The 15994-nt window shown below is 36.9% G+C and overlaps 2 protein-coding genes across 3 annotated transcripts in view; both read left to right on the plus strand.

Annotated features, from left to right (window-relative positions):
- The first annotated feature begins 1443 nt into the window (after positions 1-1443).
- Positions 1444-7765, plus strand: LOC107595964 (microtubule-associated protein futsch-like). The gene is made up of 4 exons (XM_016286563.1): positions 1444-1492; positions 4989-5984; positions 6102-7676; positions 7756-7765. Exons 2-4 carry the CDS (start codon positions 4990-4992, stop codon positions 7763-7765), a joined length of 2580 nt encoding a protein of 859 aa, XP_016142049.1. The 5' UTR covers positions 1444-1492; position 4989.
- A 1511-nt stretch (positions 7766-9276) lies between these two features.
- coro1ca (coronin, actin binding protein, 1Ca) overlaps positions 9277-15994 on the plus strand; it is a 53700-nt gene continuing 46982 nt past the window's right edge. The window contains exon 1 of one of the 2 annotated variants that reach the window (XM_016286541.1): positions 9277-9406. Coding sequence is in view for 1 of the 2 variants with exons in the window: in XM_016286540.1 (XP_016142026.1) it covers positions 11855-11876 (22 nt within the window). In the remaining variant the exon portion in view is untranslated. Of the gene's footprint in view, positions 9407-11809; positions 11877-15994 lie in introns of those variants that run through there. The other variant, XM_016286540.1, reaches the window with a different exon arrangement.

Genomic DNA, 15994 nt, shown 5'->3' on the forward strand with positions numbered 1-15994 from the left:
TACAAATGCTAGAAATATTACTTTCAAAGGAAAGGTTGCTATCAAATAGCCCTTCAAGGTTCCTAACTGATGACGAAGAATTGACAGCACAGCCATCAAGAGTTAGATAGTGTTCTAGATTATGACATGTAGAGGTTTTTGGTCCGATAATTAACACCTCAGTTTTTTCAGAATTTAGCAGTAGGAAATTACAAGTCATCCAGTTTTTCATATCAGCTATGCACTCTGTTAGTTTGGCGAATTGGTATGTTTCATCGGGCCGCAAAGAAATATAGAGCTGAGTATCATCAGCATAACAGTGAAAGCTAACACCATGTTTCCTGATGTTACCTCCCAAGGATAGCATGTAAAGCGTGAAAAGCAATGGTCCTAGTACTGAGCCTGGTACTCCATACTGCACTTGTGAACGATATGATACTTCTTCATTCACTGCTACGAATTGATGACAGTCAGATACAGTAAGCATGATTTAAATCATGCCAATGCAATTACACTAATGCCAACATAATTTTCTAGTCTATTCAAAAGAATGTTGTGGTCGATAGTGTCGAATGCAGCCGTAAGATCCAGTAGCACTAATAGAGAGATACAACCACGATCGGATGATAAGAGCAGGTCATTTGTAACTCCGATGAGAGCAGACTCTGTACTATGATACGGTCTAAATCCTGACTGGAAATCCTTACAAATACCACTATTCTCTAAGAAAGAACATAGTTGTGAGGAGACTACCTTTTCTAGTATCTAGTATATTCCAGTTCTAGTATCTACCATAGACAGAAGAACCATTTTTGGTTCCTCAAAGAACCACTCTTAAAATAAAGGTGGGTTTTCACAACAAGGCCATTGAAGAACCTTTTTTTATGTAAAGAAACTTTTGTGCAATGGAAAAGTTCCATGGATGTTAAAGGTTGTTCATGGAACCATCGATGCCAATAAAGAACCTTTATTTTTAACAGTGAATTCTTAAGAACCATTTTTTCTTAATGTGAAGAACATTTAAAAAAAATCTAAGGAATCTTTTGTGAAAGGGAAAGGTTTAATAAATGTTGAAGGTTCTTCATCTAACCATAAATGCCAAGAAAGAGTGTGAGGTGAACAATGACTCTCATAAAGTCATTTTATGATGCTTTTTTCTCATTTTTGGACTCCCTGGTCTCCATCCACTTTTATGGTATGGGAAATAGCAGTGTAAATATTCTGCTAAATATCTCCTTTTGTGTTCTTAAGTAAAACAGATCATACAAGATGAACAAATGAAGACAAAAATTAAATTTTTGGGTGAACTATCCTTTAAACATCTAATCGCTGAATCTGAAAGTTGTTGTGCTTATACAGGGAGAGGACTAACTTACTGCATTAGGCAAATGTGACTATGTCATCACAAGAGAGTAATAAAAGCCCATTTGCCAGCAGAACTCAGCCAGTACATCCATCCATTCAACAAAGAGTGGTCTTGTCCTGGAGTTACGGTGCAGTCACAGGAGTATTGGTGAGTATCCACTTCTTTACTTGAGACAAATTGTTACCTTAGAAGTTGATTCCATGGTGTGCCGTCCACTGAGTAGGACCCCCGATTGCTCAGATTTGGATTTAAACACTTGTTGTTCGATACAAAGAACTTTCTGAGACAGTGGAGAGATGTTTCATATAGTTGTTGTTCATGTTATTTGGATTCTGCATACATGGGAGAGGCAGTGAGCCACAAGGAAATCAAGTGACTTGCCTTGAGTGTCAGGGTGACGGATGCAGCACAATGGCGCTGTTGTGGAGATTTAGGATGGGATGGTCTTGCATGGGGAATCCTGTCTGTGTCCACACACACTTTGCAGAGAATTGTCCATTTGTGAGGAACTGTTAAAAGTCTGATAAATGATTAATGCTACTATTCCATTTAACAATAACTGTATGATATGTAAACCAGAGATCTTAAAAAGCTTTTCTTTTTAAAAAAGGGTTTAATATTGAGCTATGAGACAATGTAATATGAGCAAATGAATCGTCTATTCTAGTCTGTCCCAGGACAGGATTGAAAATGTCACTGTGTAGCCATGTTTCAACTTTGCTGAACTCAAATATCATATGACATGGAAGCCTCCAGTTCTGCGTGTGAGTTCCTGTAAATGTATTAGTGCAGGCTGTCAAAGCAGATGAACAGGAAACACACTGTCACTTTAGAGACTTGTATTTTTTTATGTGTTTTCTACATTTGCTGAAGTAGAGGCCTTCTGCATTACTCCTGTATGCATATATTCTACATATTACATTGAGACTGATTCAAAATTCTAGCTGCACTTAAAATTTAAACAGATATTTCTCAGAAAGTGACATATGTATGCCATGTTTGTTCTAATGAATCATAAAAGAACAGGATGCTTAAGCTAGTAACAGTATTTCATAGATTCAGTGGTTTTATGAAATGCAAGATACATTCTTAAAATAAAAGATACATTTTAATTTTAAATGTTTCGCTGTTGTTTCACTTCTCACAATTGCACATTTGTAGCATATATTTTTTATATTTAGAATTTTTTACAGAGAAAATAAGCCTGTTACTGTAACCATTTTTCTTTCTTTCTTTCTTTCTTTACAGCCCTAAAACATTTACACAACTGTTCAAAAGTTTGAAAAAAGTTTTTGAAAGTCTCTTATGCTCACCAAGTCTGCATTTATATGATCAAAAATACATAAAAAATTTAAAATAAGTTTAAAATAACTTATTTCTGATTTAAAACATTTTAAAACTGGTAATATTTTTAAACAGTCGTGCTGCGTAATATTTTTGGAGAAACCTTTTTTTTCAGGATTCATTGATGAATAGAAAGTTCAAAAGAACGGCATTTATTCGAAACAAAAATTGTTTGTAACAATATAAATTTCTTTGTTGTCACTTTCGTTTTATTGTGTCCTTGCTAAAAAAAAGTATCAGTGTCTTTCAAATATATATCAAATGGCTGTGAAATCACAAACTTCAACCAAATTCTGAGACAAAATATCACTTATAGTATTTGGCCCTAACAAAGGCAGAATTATTAGTTAATGACATGAACTAGCAATAATTAATGCAGTAATCATGACAGAAAAATACAGTTTCTCCTCTATGTTCACACTGCTTTTGGGTTAGTGAGCGAAGGCATTGACAGATGTGAAGAGGATTTTTTTTTTCTTTTTTGGTAGACGTGCAGACAGGAAATAGAGAGTGCAAAGGAAAGATTTCATCAGTGGCTTTCATGAGCCCAAATGCCCTTCAAATAATGTGTGACAGAACATTGAGATTGTAGATTCTGTGAAGACTGTGATTGACAGTGCTTCAGAGATCTCCTGCAAAATCTTGTGACTCTAATTCCTGGTGTTCTTGCTGACGGTACAGTTCATGCAATGAGACAAGCATGAACAGTCGATGGCTGCTCAGATATGCTGTAGTCACAAGACACTGAGGAAAGAAACACTGTTCCCACCGAAGTCGAGGTTCAAGTAAAACACATTGCTGCTGTTTCATTTGGTTATAGTTTTGTACAGTGGTGAACAGTAACCAGTGTTTTGTTGTTGTACTCAAGTATTTTATTACTTTAAAAATGTGATCCGATTTGTGAATAAATCAATCTTTTGCACTGATTTTCGATGTGATTCAATGCACTGAATGATTCATTTGTGAATTTGACTGATCCAATAGCTGTAACATCTAACTGATTCAGTGATCCCGTTGGAGCAAGTCTCTTTAACAAGAGAAATATGATCTTTTTTTTTTCTCAAAGCAATAAATAGATCTTCAAAGCTTAAGTGTGTTGCCTCCTCAAATCCATAATGTCATACTGAGCTCTAACCTTAAGCACAGAACTTTGGTAAATCATAATTATGAAAAGAATGGTTGACTTCTTATGTCATAATGTTGACTTTTTATATAATAATTATGACTTTCAATGTTATAATTATTATGACTTTGTCATAATTTTTACTTTTTGTCTCATAACTATAGAGTTTCTCATAAGGTTGTCTTTTTAAGTCATAATTATGAATTTGTATATTGTGATTATGATGAACAAAAGCATGATTTTTTTCTTTTCTTCTTCTTGGAAATAGGCTTCCATATTATGGAATGTAACACATAGTAAGAAAATAATCAACTTCTAGATCAATACTCTTAATACATAAGTACATTTAAAAGTAAAACCTTTATACTTTTACTCAAGTGAAAATGACAAAGGAGTGCTTTTTCTGTTTATATATTATAATATTTCAGCAGGGCATCTGTATTTTAGTTCAAGTACAGGATATATGTACTTTATCCACCAGTGTTATTTTAGTATCCCTTTTCTACTATAACAATTTGAAATTGTTTTTAATTTTGTGTTTTCCATTTTCATTTTAATCTTAATTAAAGTTTTAAATTAGTTAAGGTTTTAAATTAATTAAAACTTTTAATTAAGTTTTCTTTATTTTGTTGTGTGTTTTTGTCATTTTATTCATTTTTTTTATTAGTATATACATTTTTATTTCATTTTTAATTTTATATTTTAGTACATCAACTTAAATTATATGAAAATGACAAATGTTGCCTAGCTAAAATAAAATCACATTTTCTTTCAACGTTTATTTTATTTCAAGTAATAAAAATGTCTTGAGTTTTATTGTTAGTTTTATTTAACTATAATAACCCTGTCAACCCCTACTTTGAGCTTTTAGTTAATACCAGCAACAAAGAGACTTGCCATAAAGAAAGATGACAAGAGCAAATGATCAGCTAAGCAAACAGAACAAGTCAAGTTAGACTATGATTATAAGAATTAGCTCATCCGAAATGACAAGTAGAGACAGCAAAGTGAAAAAGACAGTTAGTGAGCATCAAACTGTGTACAGGGGAGTGAAAGTGTGCAATAATTTTAGATAAACACTGACACAACCTGCATGCCAGAGTCATGCCATAATCAACATCTTGTGCTCCACAACAATACACTGTCAATAACATCTCTCTCACTTTTTTTCTACAGAATGGGACAAAACCAAGGCAAGGAGGGGGAGTTAGGGCAGGACAACAGCTCTGCAGGACCAGAGGAAAAGGGACCAAGCCCAGACCCTGGGGGGGCCAAAGAGGAAGGAAATCTAACCATTGAAACTCATGGTGTCTGGACAGATGAGGAAAACACAGCTGGTGGAAGACTGGATGGAGGCCCAGGCAGGGAGTCACCATCACCTACACCAGTGCATGGTTTGGATTCTCATGATAAGGTGTGTGCTCCCACGGATGGGGGCATTGTGGAGGGAGGGGATGGCGAGAAAGAGGGAGGAAGAAAGAGTAGCGAGGAAGACAGGGCTGAACCGCTGGCTCCACAGCAGCTGAATGGAATCGCACAGTCTGACAGCTGCACGCAAGGCACATGGGAGGCTGGTGAACCAAACCACGACAGAAAAGACTTGGAGAGTACACTAGAAGACCATCAGGACAACCTTAGGTGTGACCTTCCTGGTAAAGACAAAGTTGAAAGCCGTCGCAAAGGAGAAAACAGGAGTAAAAAGCATGCTTCATATGTAAAGAACGAAATGGAGTCTGTCTGTGGAGATGACGACAAGCTAAAGAGTCAGGAAGAGGTCAGAAAACTCGATTTTGAAGCTGCCTGTGATATTAGTCTAAAGAAGAATACAGGGCCTACCTTGGAGATTCTGGAAAGGAAGGACATTTCAAAACCATGTGGTGGGGATGCCAACACCAACGTTCACGTCACGGTTCAAAACCAAGCTTTAGTCATTACCGAAAATGTCATGTTGAAGACCAGCATGACTGAATCGCAAAACAAGAGGCTGATTAACAAGCGCACAACATCAAGCCTTGTGATGAACTCACAAGCGGAAACATCAAAGGACACTACTGAGGCAATTCAGCACAGCAAAGAAGAAAACCAGAAGAAGCTGCCAGAGAATCCACATAAGATTGTAACAGAAACCCCAAATGCTGAACATTCCTCCCCGAAGAATGTCGAAACCCAAGGGTGGTCTTTGAAGGATGTCTACTCAGCCAGAGAACCAGAAATCCCACATGCTGAACGTTCCTCTGTGATGAACATTGAAACCCAGGGGCAGTCAATGAAATATGTCTGCAGAGCCAGAGAAAATGTTACGGGGTGTCAGCCAACAGATGAAGTCATAAAGACCAGATTTACAAGTTCATCTCTGGCAGGTGCGGATTTACAAAGCAAAGCTGTGAGTCTGGAAAGAACGCAGAGCCCAGAGGACCTCAGCACCTTAGAAGTGGCATCCAAGTCACCTTGGGGTCACTCTGAGAGCCATCGACAAATATCTGCGGGCGAATTCACACAGGATGAGCTTCAGAAAGAAAGGCAATTTAATGTGTCAGACTTGGAGAGCCCTTGGACAAAGGAACCTTCACTTGGGAGATCACCCGCGGGAGGTCATAAAAATAAAGATGGCATAAGAGGGACTGAAGAAAGAGAAAATCTGGAATCTGCTTCAAAGGGTCCGTATCATTCCCATGAAAAGAAAACGGAGATAAAAGATCTTTCTCTGCATGAAACAGAAACGGAAGAGGGTTGTTTTGTGACATCTAATATTGCCAGTGTAGTTATGCTGGGTGAACACAAACCCTGGCTACAAAGCTATGAAGATGAGAAATGTATTACATTCTCTGAAGACATTACAGATTCGAACCCCCGTTGTAAATCTGATGTTCAAGTTATGCAAAAAAATGAAAAAGAGGATCTCCCTCTTTTAGCAAAGGCCAAAGTACACACAGAGAAAAGTCTGGCTGAAATGAATCCACAGGCAGTGATGCAAACCCTTCCAGAGACGGTGAAGGATACTACAAATGAGATGGATCCAGAACGTGCCTCTTCTATAAGTGCAGTGATTGATGCAACAAAACAACAGAGGTTAGATGGAAACGCTAATGCTAACTCAGAGAGAGACCAGGTCGGCAAGTCTAATCAGAATACCATCAGCTTGCGCAAGGAAACATCTGCAGCTGGTTGCATCTCTGAGCTCATTGCTGGTCTTGATACTGCAGCTTCAGGTCGCATAGATGATAGGCCAAGTGTGGACAAGAAAACAGAAGTCACTCTGTCTGGTTCTTCTCAACTTCAAGAAAAATGTTTTTTGAAGATTTTTACAAATGCGTCAACCCATTCCACTATAAGCCAGACAGACGTATCCGATCAGGTCCGGGATGGTTGTGCTGCTGGAGCTGCATTAGCACACAACACAGCAAACACATCTGCTGCACAAGATGTGCAACATTCCTCCTCCATGTGCAACCTAATAAGTATGCAAGCTAACGAGAAACAAGATAAAGAGCAGAACAAGCTGTCGACACAAGCAAATTGTCATGTGTTAGAGGAGAAACGTTCAAGCCAGTTTGACCAAAAGCACGCAATAGAAAGCAACCCAACCACCATCATGGAAACCCCACAGGGTGTACAGAAAAGACATGTTTCTGATATGATAAAGGAAACTATTGAGTTGCAGAAGAAGATGAAGGAGTGGACCAAGCCAACTGAGGCCCGAGTTGATCTGACCTTAGATCCAACACAGTCTGTGAAAGTGTCACAGATGAAAGCAGCATTTGATCCACCAAAGAAATCACCTGACAAAGCACTAGAGAGAAAACCTTCAGTAAGAAAAGGTAGGAACATTTCTGAGAAGGATGCTATTAATGCACGGAACCCTTGGTGGATAGAAAGATGGAGCAGAAACCCCATATGTTGCATTGTGTTGCTATTAAACCAGACCAATATGGCATGCTTACAGCACCATATGATTGCACTTTTACATACTTTTTAAAAAATCACATTTGCATTGCAAAGCCATTAAAGTAATCATTATTGACGTTTAGTCATATTCTGGTACATTAATGTTGGAGGAACAATAAAACTTAAGCTTGTTAACATAAATTTGACTTAAAACCACTTTTACAAATGTAAAAATATTTAAACTTTAAAATATTGCTTTCTATATATAATATTATTTATTATTAACCAAATCTATTATTTATTTATTTAAATAGATAATTGTATGCAGCAAATAATGATAATGTGTATCCCAGCATAATGGTGCCATCTTGTGGCAATTTCCGTCACACATCACAGCTCAAAATAGAAAAACACTCTCCAAAGGTTAATTGTGTTTGTACTTTGTTGTATTCTCACTATGAAACTATCAACGTACTAATCGAAGTTACTTGACGTTTACTGACTTCACTGCGTGTATGACGTCCGCAAACTGGTTCTGCAAGTAAGTGCAGTCTGGAAACCCCACAGGGCGGACAGAAAAGACATGTTTCTGATATGATAAAGGAAACTATTGAGTTGCAGAAGAAGATGAAGGAGTGGACCAAGCCAACTGAGGCCCGAGTTGATCTGACCTTAGATCCAACACAGTCTGTGAAAGTGTCACAGATGAAAGCAGCATTTGATCCACCAAAGAAATCACCTGACAAAGCACTAGAGAGAAAACCTTCAGTAAGAAAAGGTAGGAACATTTCTGAGAAGGATGCTATTAATGCACGGACCCCTTGGTGGATAGAAAGATGGAGCAGAAACCCCATATGTTGCATTGTGTTGCTATTAAACCAGACCAATATGGCATGCTTACAGCACCATATGATTGCACTTTTACATACTTTTTTAAAAATCACATTTGCATTGCAAAGCCATTAAAGTAATCATTATTGACGTTTAGTCATATTCTGGTACATTAATGTTGGAGGAACAATAAAACTTAAGCTTGTTAACATAAATTTGACTTAAAACCACTTTTACAAATGTAAAAATATTTAAACTTTAAAATATTGCTTTCTATATATAATATTATTTATTATTAACCAAATCTATTATTTATTTATTTAAATAGATAATTGTATGCAGCAAATAATGATAATGTGTATCCCAGCATAATGGTGCCATCTTGTGGCAATTTCCGTCACACATCACAGCTCAAAATAGTCTGTCTGGTTCTTCTCTCCAAAGGTTAATTGTGTTTGTACTTTGTTGTATTCTCACTATGAAACTATCAACGTACTAATCGAAGTTACTTGACGTTTACTGACTTCACTGCGTGTATGACGTCCGCAAACTGGTTCTGCAAGTAAGTGCAGTCACGTCGTCCACACTGAACTTCGTACCTGTCCACGCTCCGAATGGGCGGGGCTAAGACGAATGTGTTTTGTGATTGGCGAGCTTCAATGCCACTCATTTCTCTTTTGTCTAATCACGTTCTTCGTGGGGCGGGGAAAACAAAACAAGGCGTGGCTTCCGGCGAGCCTCGGACAAGTTGAGTGAGGCAGAGGCAGAGGCATAGGGAACATTCACGCGATCAGGGACCGCTGCTGGGAAACTAAAGCTGTGTATAGTACAAAATTAAAGTCGGCCTTGGATATATTTTTCCTACGACAGCTGAGAAGGTAAGAACAGGCGCATACGCGATCTGTCATGTAATGTTTGTAACATGAGGCGAAGATTGTATTGCTGTGGGTAAGTTTAAGAATCTGTCCATGTGAAGGGATCGTGGCAGCGTGGATCAGGCCAGATGGGCTGATCTGCAGTGCTCAAAACGGGCATTGACTTACATTTTAATGTCTCATATCTGAACTGACATGCTTTTAGGTTGGAATATGTAATGCTGCGATTTGTATGGATAGATTAAGTTACGCTTTTGACTTAAAAAAAAAGTGTGGGAAGCGAAAGTTGCTGCATCTGGGTCTGTTTGAATTTTAGAATATTACAAATTATAGTGATATTAATAATATGGAATGTTCGTTTCCCCCCCCCCTGTTTTAAATTCTTAGTATTGAATGTTAGAGCCTTTCGTTTGGAATTGCTAATGTGAAATGTTCGATTCTTGGGATGTTTGTCTGCTGATCACATTATGCGAGTGAGTGATCGTTAAACAAATAAAGCTAATGTTTAACCACTTTAATATGCATCCAAAGCCAATGTGATTCATCGTAATTTTTTGGGCAACTTTTAGCTTGCTTTGCTAAGTAAGGTAAGGTGTTGGAACTGTCAGTCTGGACGGTGTTCACTGCTCAGAGCAAAAATGAAAGTTTAAATCAGTATCAGATAGAAGTGTCGAGCCTGGGAACAAATGATCTCCAGAAGATATGCAGAATCATCAAAATCGTTTAATCAGTCAATACATTTGCAGAGAAAAATGTAGAGCGATCATTTATATCAGTGGCCAAGACGCGTTTAAACAAGTTGGCTGAAGGTTTCCTGTAGGTGTGGATTATCTTGTCAGATACAGGAGGGTGGATGCATTACAAATCATCTGTGAAACTCAATACAGTGTGATGTCTAAAGCTTTAAACATTAAGACATGATCACCACTTTTGAGAAATGTTGTTGAAGTTTTCATATACTTCTTATAAAGTCTTGATATAAAAGCAGTTTTTTTTTCTACATGGAGTGGGTCGCCCCTTTATGGGTGCTGCCATGTTTACAACATATGATTGTTCTTGTCATACAGTTGGCTTAATACTAATATTACATTTCATTAAAAATAGAGCTGAGATTGAAAATAAATGCAGGGACATCTGAAAATGTATCAAGTTTCTGTTCACATTTATCTGGTTTGTATTTATTCCAAAAATGAATTAAAACCAGATAAATGTGAACAGAAACTTGCTGAGTGCACACCTTCAGTGCAGTGAGGTTTCTGTTTAAAGCCTTCCCTTTTCCTTAGAAGAACTTCACATTTTTTTTATGATGCAAAAAAAATGCTTAAATGTTTTAATTTCAGCTGGAAGAACAATAGTTGTTTGGTTATTATTATTCCATTCAGCATGACTCTTAACCTCAGGCCTATCCCTGTAATAAGCATAATGGACTATAAGGCGTTTTAGATTAAATTGCTAGTCTTTGTTTTGAGTTATTGAGATTGACTGCTTCAGATCCACCCTAAAAATGTTAGTTTACTGTCTTGGTAGTTTACTTGTCTTTTTGCTTCTTGCATTAACCTTCAGTCCTCTCAAAGGAGGAGAACAAGTGTTTGGGCTGTTACACCCGGTTAGTGTTTTAGTGGATATTATGTAGCGTGCAGTTTTCTGTGGTTACCCATGTGTCGACCACACTATAATATTGTCTGGCTTGTTTCAGTTTGACTCACTAACTTGCCAGGCAGCAGGAAAGAATATAAAAATAATGAAACCTCAAATGCTGTGATGTGTTGTAAGGCTTTAAAAAAAAAGAAGTTTGTTTAGAAATCTTAAGAAATGCCAGATATATTGTGTATTGTATTGACTGCTGTCTGTTTGCAGTATATCGACTGTTTGTTTTGACTTGGCATTTACAATTCCATTTCATGGATTTAATTGATCAGATATATATTTATAGAATAAGAAGGATGAAAGAACACATTGTACATGGATAAAAGTGCATTATGGTTCAATTATAGCCTTTTATTTCTTTTTTCAAGAGACCAGTCTTTGTTCTTGTTTAGTCATTGCTGGTGCATGATCCAGCTTGAGGCCACGCTGAAATCTTGACATGGAAATGTTTGGGCTGGCCGTCAGAATGCATCAGCCTGTTTATGCGTATGGACATCATTGCATCGGCTCCTCTGTGCCGGTTTCCTTGTGCTTCTTGGGAAATGGGTCAGGATGCTGGGTAGAATTAGTCAGGAGATGCAGGAAGTTGCCGCAAGGCTGGAGAGGATGCAGCTTCGGGAGTGTGTGTGTTTAAGAGAGATAGAGAGAAACAACTGGACATATATAGGCAGAGAGAATCTGTTGAGCGTTTTAAGGAAGTTATATTTCCTCTAAAGACCTGACAGGTTCAGGTTGCATTGCACATTTACCAGATACCGTTCTTGTGTCCTTTAGGCTGCATTCATCAGAGTATTGAGCGGTGCGATGGATATCTCACCATCAGCAGGTATGCAGGTTTAAATACAACCTTCTTCATGACTTGCAGCTGTCATTATACAGCATTTTCTTTGCTGAAACTATACTGTTGCTCATTTAAGAAAGATTTGCCCCATGTGACATTATGATTAAAAACAGTTTTGCAGCAATTAACAGGTTGGAACCATCACTGTGAAGTCTTTTGACGTCTCAACCTTCAGTTTGATTCGCTTCTGTTCATTGTTTACCTGTATGGCATTTAGCTGCATAGTCAAATGTCACCTTTTACAAGCCGTGTTCAGAGGTTAAGTGTCAACAAGACAAGGGCTTTTGTTTGTTTATTACGAAACTATTGATTTTCAATAGTTTGAGCTCTGATTTGAATGCTACATTTCATGGCACTTTATTTGTTATAAACTTTAAGCTGATGTTGGTTGTTTGAGTTGAGTTTTTGTAGAAGCTTAGCCCACTGGGTTTATAAATCGGAGCGTTTAAGCTCAGTTCACAGATTGTAAAGTTTAACCAGCACATGTATTCGTCCATAAAACCTAATGTTTTCCTAAGGTGAATAATGATGTTATAAATCTTATTTATTATCTGTATTTAGGGCTCTATTAAATCAGTTTTGTTTTTCCCCAATTTTAGTATTTTTATAAGTATAAATGTGTTTTTTTGTGATTAAACTTTTCTGGATTCTGTTTTATGATTTATTAATAAAATTAAATTTGAACAGATCCTTTCTTTTTTTTTGACACCGTGCTTCATAACAGAGGTTTTTAGTTGAAATTAAAACATGGATGAAAACTCATTTTATATTCCTTAAGTTTTTTAATAACTCTATTACTGTTGTTATTACTTTGAAGTACATTTTTCTGTGCAAGAGTAGGCTATATTTCTGTCATAATTTCTTTAGATTAAACCAAACTTCTATTTTGGCAAGTTGTAGTGAAGACCTTTGAGTTTCTGTGTATCTAACAATAGTTTTTTTGTAATCAAATAAAATGGTGAAAAGCTTGTAAAGTGACTCTCAGAGAAGCTCTGGAGATGGAAGTTCATGTGTTCATGTCCTCATATAGTGAAACAGCAGAAGCATCAATTGTGTTTGAGTATGTGCAGTTGTTGTGCAGTAGCTGAGCAGCTCATTCACAAAGAGACACGTTATACTGTAAATTCCATTATTTATGATTGGATTTTGTGATTCCAGCTAAGGCTGTCAAAATGGCTGAAAAACAAAATTCAAATTTTGTACTTAAATACTATCAAAATTCTAATTATATTCAAATTTAAAATGCATGATTTCAGTTAGGGTGAAGAAAAGCTTTTGGCTTCTTTCCTGAGGCCACAAGAGGGCGCATCGTGCAAAATAATGTAGCTGAGCAGCTCATTCACAAAGAGACACGTTATACTGTAAATTCCATTATTTATGATTGGATTTTGTGATTCCAGCTAAGGCTGTCAAAATGGCTGAAAAACAAAATTAGAATTTTGTACTTAAATACTATCAAAATTCTAATTATATTCAAATTTAAAATACATGATTTCAGTTAGGGTGAAGAAAAGCTTTTGGCTTCTTTCCTGAGGCCACAAGAGGGCGCATCGAGCAAAATAATACTAATGCACGTTTATTCAAAGCATAAGATAACATGACTATCTGTGAAAAAAGTGCATAATGTTTTTGCATTTGAATGTGAATTTTTATTTTAAATTCGACGAATATTCGAAATTCAACTTTTTTTTGACAGCCCTAATTCCAGCCATGTTTTTTGCATCGTGGAAATCATAGAACCCAACTATTTTTTTTTGTGATAATTCAGTAATTGTTTTCTGATTTCAAAGTCAATTTTAAGTTTTTTTTTTTAATGTTAAACCTTATTACTTGCAAAGTAGTTAGCTGTTGTTTAAACATTGCAGTTGATAGCAGTGGCAGAGATTATCATACACTCCACCTGGAGCTTGCATCTTATCTCACTGTTACGAAAGGCACCAACATCTCAGCTGGAATTCCATCACAATTGCCCTTTGACAGGAAGTGGATTGAGGTTGTGTCATCCCCTGCTGGATTCCCTATGACAAATGGAATTCAGAGTGGCCCGTGGCTCACCAGGCTGTTAGAATGCTTTCATTTATTCACTCTCATGTCATCCAAAAGCTGCTGACAGCTTCTGCCACTGTGCACAAATATCTAATGAACATTTCTATTACAATCAATGGACACTGAAACTTTCAAGCTTCAAAAAGCAACCAAAAGCAATTCAAGTATCATAAAAGTGGCTCAAATGACCCATGCAGTTATCTCACTGCAAGTACACTTTTATTATATTTTATTTGTGCTTCTGTATCCTATTTTAAAGCTTGAAAGCTGCTGTCCCCATTCATTCTTATTGCCTATTTGCATGGCTGATGAATTGGCTGCCATTTGCATATCTAAACCACTGATCGGCTTATGTGAATATAGCAAAACTAAGATTTATATGAGTTGTCAGAATGTTGTGGGATTTATATTACAGGCATGGCTACCCAAGGCATTCCATGACTCAAGAGGAAAACTAAATGAACTCTTACTGAGATGCCTTAGGGAACAGAAACTTGCTGTCACCGGTTGCACCGAGCGACGGACCACACCCTGTCTGATGAGGAAGGCAGCAGCTTTATCTGTCCACATAAGACGGTTCAGCACAAGCTAATAAACCTCAGTTTAAAGCTGCATTCTATACCTTGTTTTTTTTTTTTGGTTAAAAATGATCCAAAATCAATTATTGAGCAACTTCACTCTCTGTGTTTCACCATGAATCCAGTGGACCAGTGATGCCACAGTGCTGCATTACAAGGCTTCCTTTGTGCACAGCCGAGTTCAGGAAGTGAAGGAATCGCCTCAGATGGTTGTGGAGGCGGTATCACTCTGAATCATTGCCCAGAACTCAATGTGAAGTGAAAGTCGGCCTCAGTAAAAAGGTGCTTCCTCGTGTTGGTTAAATGAAGGTTTGATCAAGTTATCTTTAGGTCTTTCAAATAATCCCTTGTTCTTCTTTAGTTTCTCCTACTTCTGTTGTGCAAGTATAAGCATCTCAGCTATTTTCTGACATAAGTTCACAGGGAGACAGTAGCTGGATTGAGCTTGCGGCACTTATTAGTTGGTGTCCAGTTGAAGATTTTGATGAAGTAACTCTTATCTTTCTCATAAGCAGGGATCCCAACCACCAATGTTCTAATTATTGGAGGCATTTCTTAAATCAGCATGAATATGCTGACATTCAAGTGAAACTGTGAATTAGGGCTGTGCGATATTGAAGAAAAATGTGATATATGATACCTTGTTAAAAAATGCGATATTCGATATGTGATACGATATTGCTTAAAGTGTGTAAAACCAATTTCAAGGTTCTTCTTTTGTTTCTCCTACTTCTGTTGTGCAAGTATAAGCATCTCAGCTATTTTCTGACATAAGTTCACAGGGAGACAGTAGCTGGATTGAGCTTGCGGCACTTATTAGTTGGTGTCCAGTTGAAGATTTTGATGAAGTAACTCTTATCTTTCTCCTCATAAGCAGGGATCCCAACCGCCAATGTTCTAATTATTGGAGGCATTTCTTAAATCAGCATGAATATGCTGACATTCAAGTGAAACTGTGAATTAGGGCTGTGCGATATTGAAGAAAAATGTGATATATGATACCTTGTTAAAAAATGCGATATTCGATATGTGATACGATATTGCTTAAAGTGTGTAAAACCAATTTCAATTATATTTTAAAATATTTAAAAACGAAAATTATATAACCAATTTGTTTCACATTCTTTCTTGGAAAAGAAAGAATCACTACAACTTCTGAAAGTGACCAGCAGTGTTTTAGCATTACATAAAAAGTAATGTCACAAATCAGAAAATGTCATTTTAACATCAGTGTGAACATACAAACAAAAAAAATTAATGACACTAATTTTATATCGTTGTAACTGCTTTAAGTACTTCTTCATACCACAGCAAAAACAATAGTCTGAGAAAGTTCAAACATGATTAAAGGCAAGTGAACGGTCAGTAAAAAGAAAAGAAAAAGAAATACACAATTTACAGGCATAGATAATAGAAACAGTAGTATTCAGGTACAAAAATGTAATAATTAAGTGTAAAATAACACTGCATAGTGTTCAC

The sequence above is a fragment of the Sinocyclocheilus grahami genome, unplaced genomic scaffold (genome assembly GCF_001515645.1).
Source record: "Sinocyclocheilus grahami isolate Dianchi unplaced genomic scaffold, SAMN03320097.WGS_v1.1 scaffold211.1, whole genome shotgun sequence".
Classification (NCBI taxonomy): Eukaryota; Metazoa; Chordata; class Actinopteri; order Cypriniformes; family Cyprinidae; genus Sinocyclocheilus; species Sinocyclocheilus grahami.

What these genes read in the sequence shown, in the direction of transcription:
- LOC107595964 (XM_016286563.1), top strand. Translation starts at nt 4,990, where the DNA reads ATGGGACAAAACCAAGGCAAGGAGGGGGAGTTAGGGCAGGACAACAGC. An exon ending in AAGAATGTCGAAACCCAAGG is followed by an intron (nt 5,985 to 6,101) that starts GTGGTCTTTGAA and finishes CTGCAGAGCCAG; the next exon opens with AGAAAATGTTACGGGGTGTC.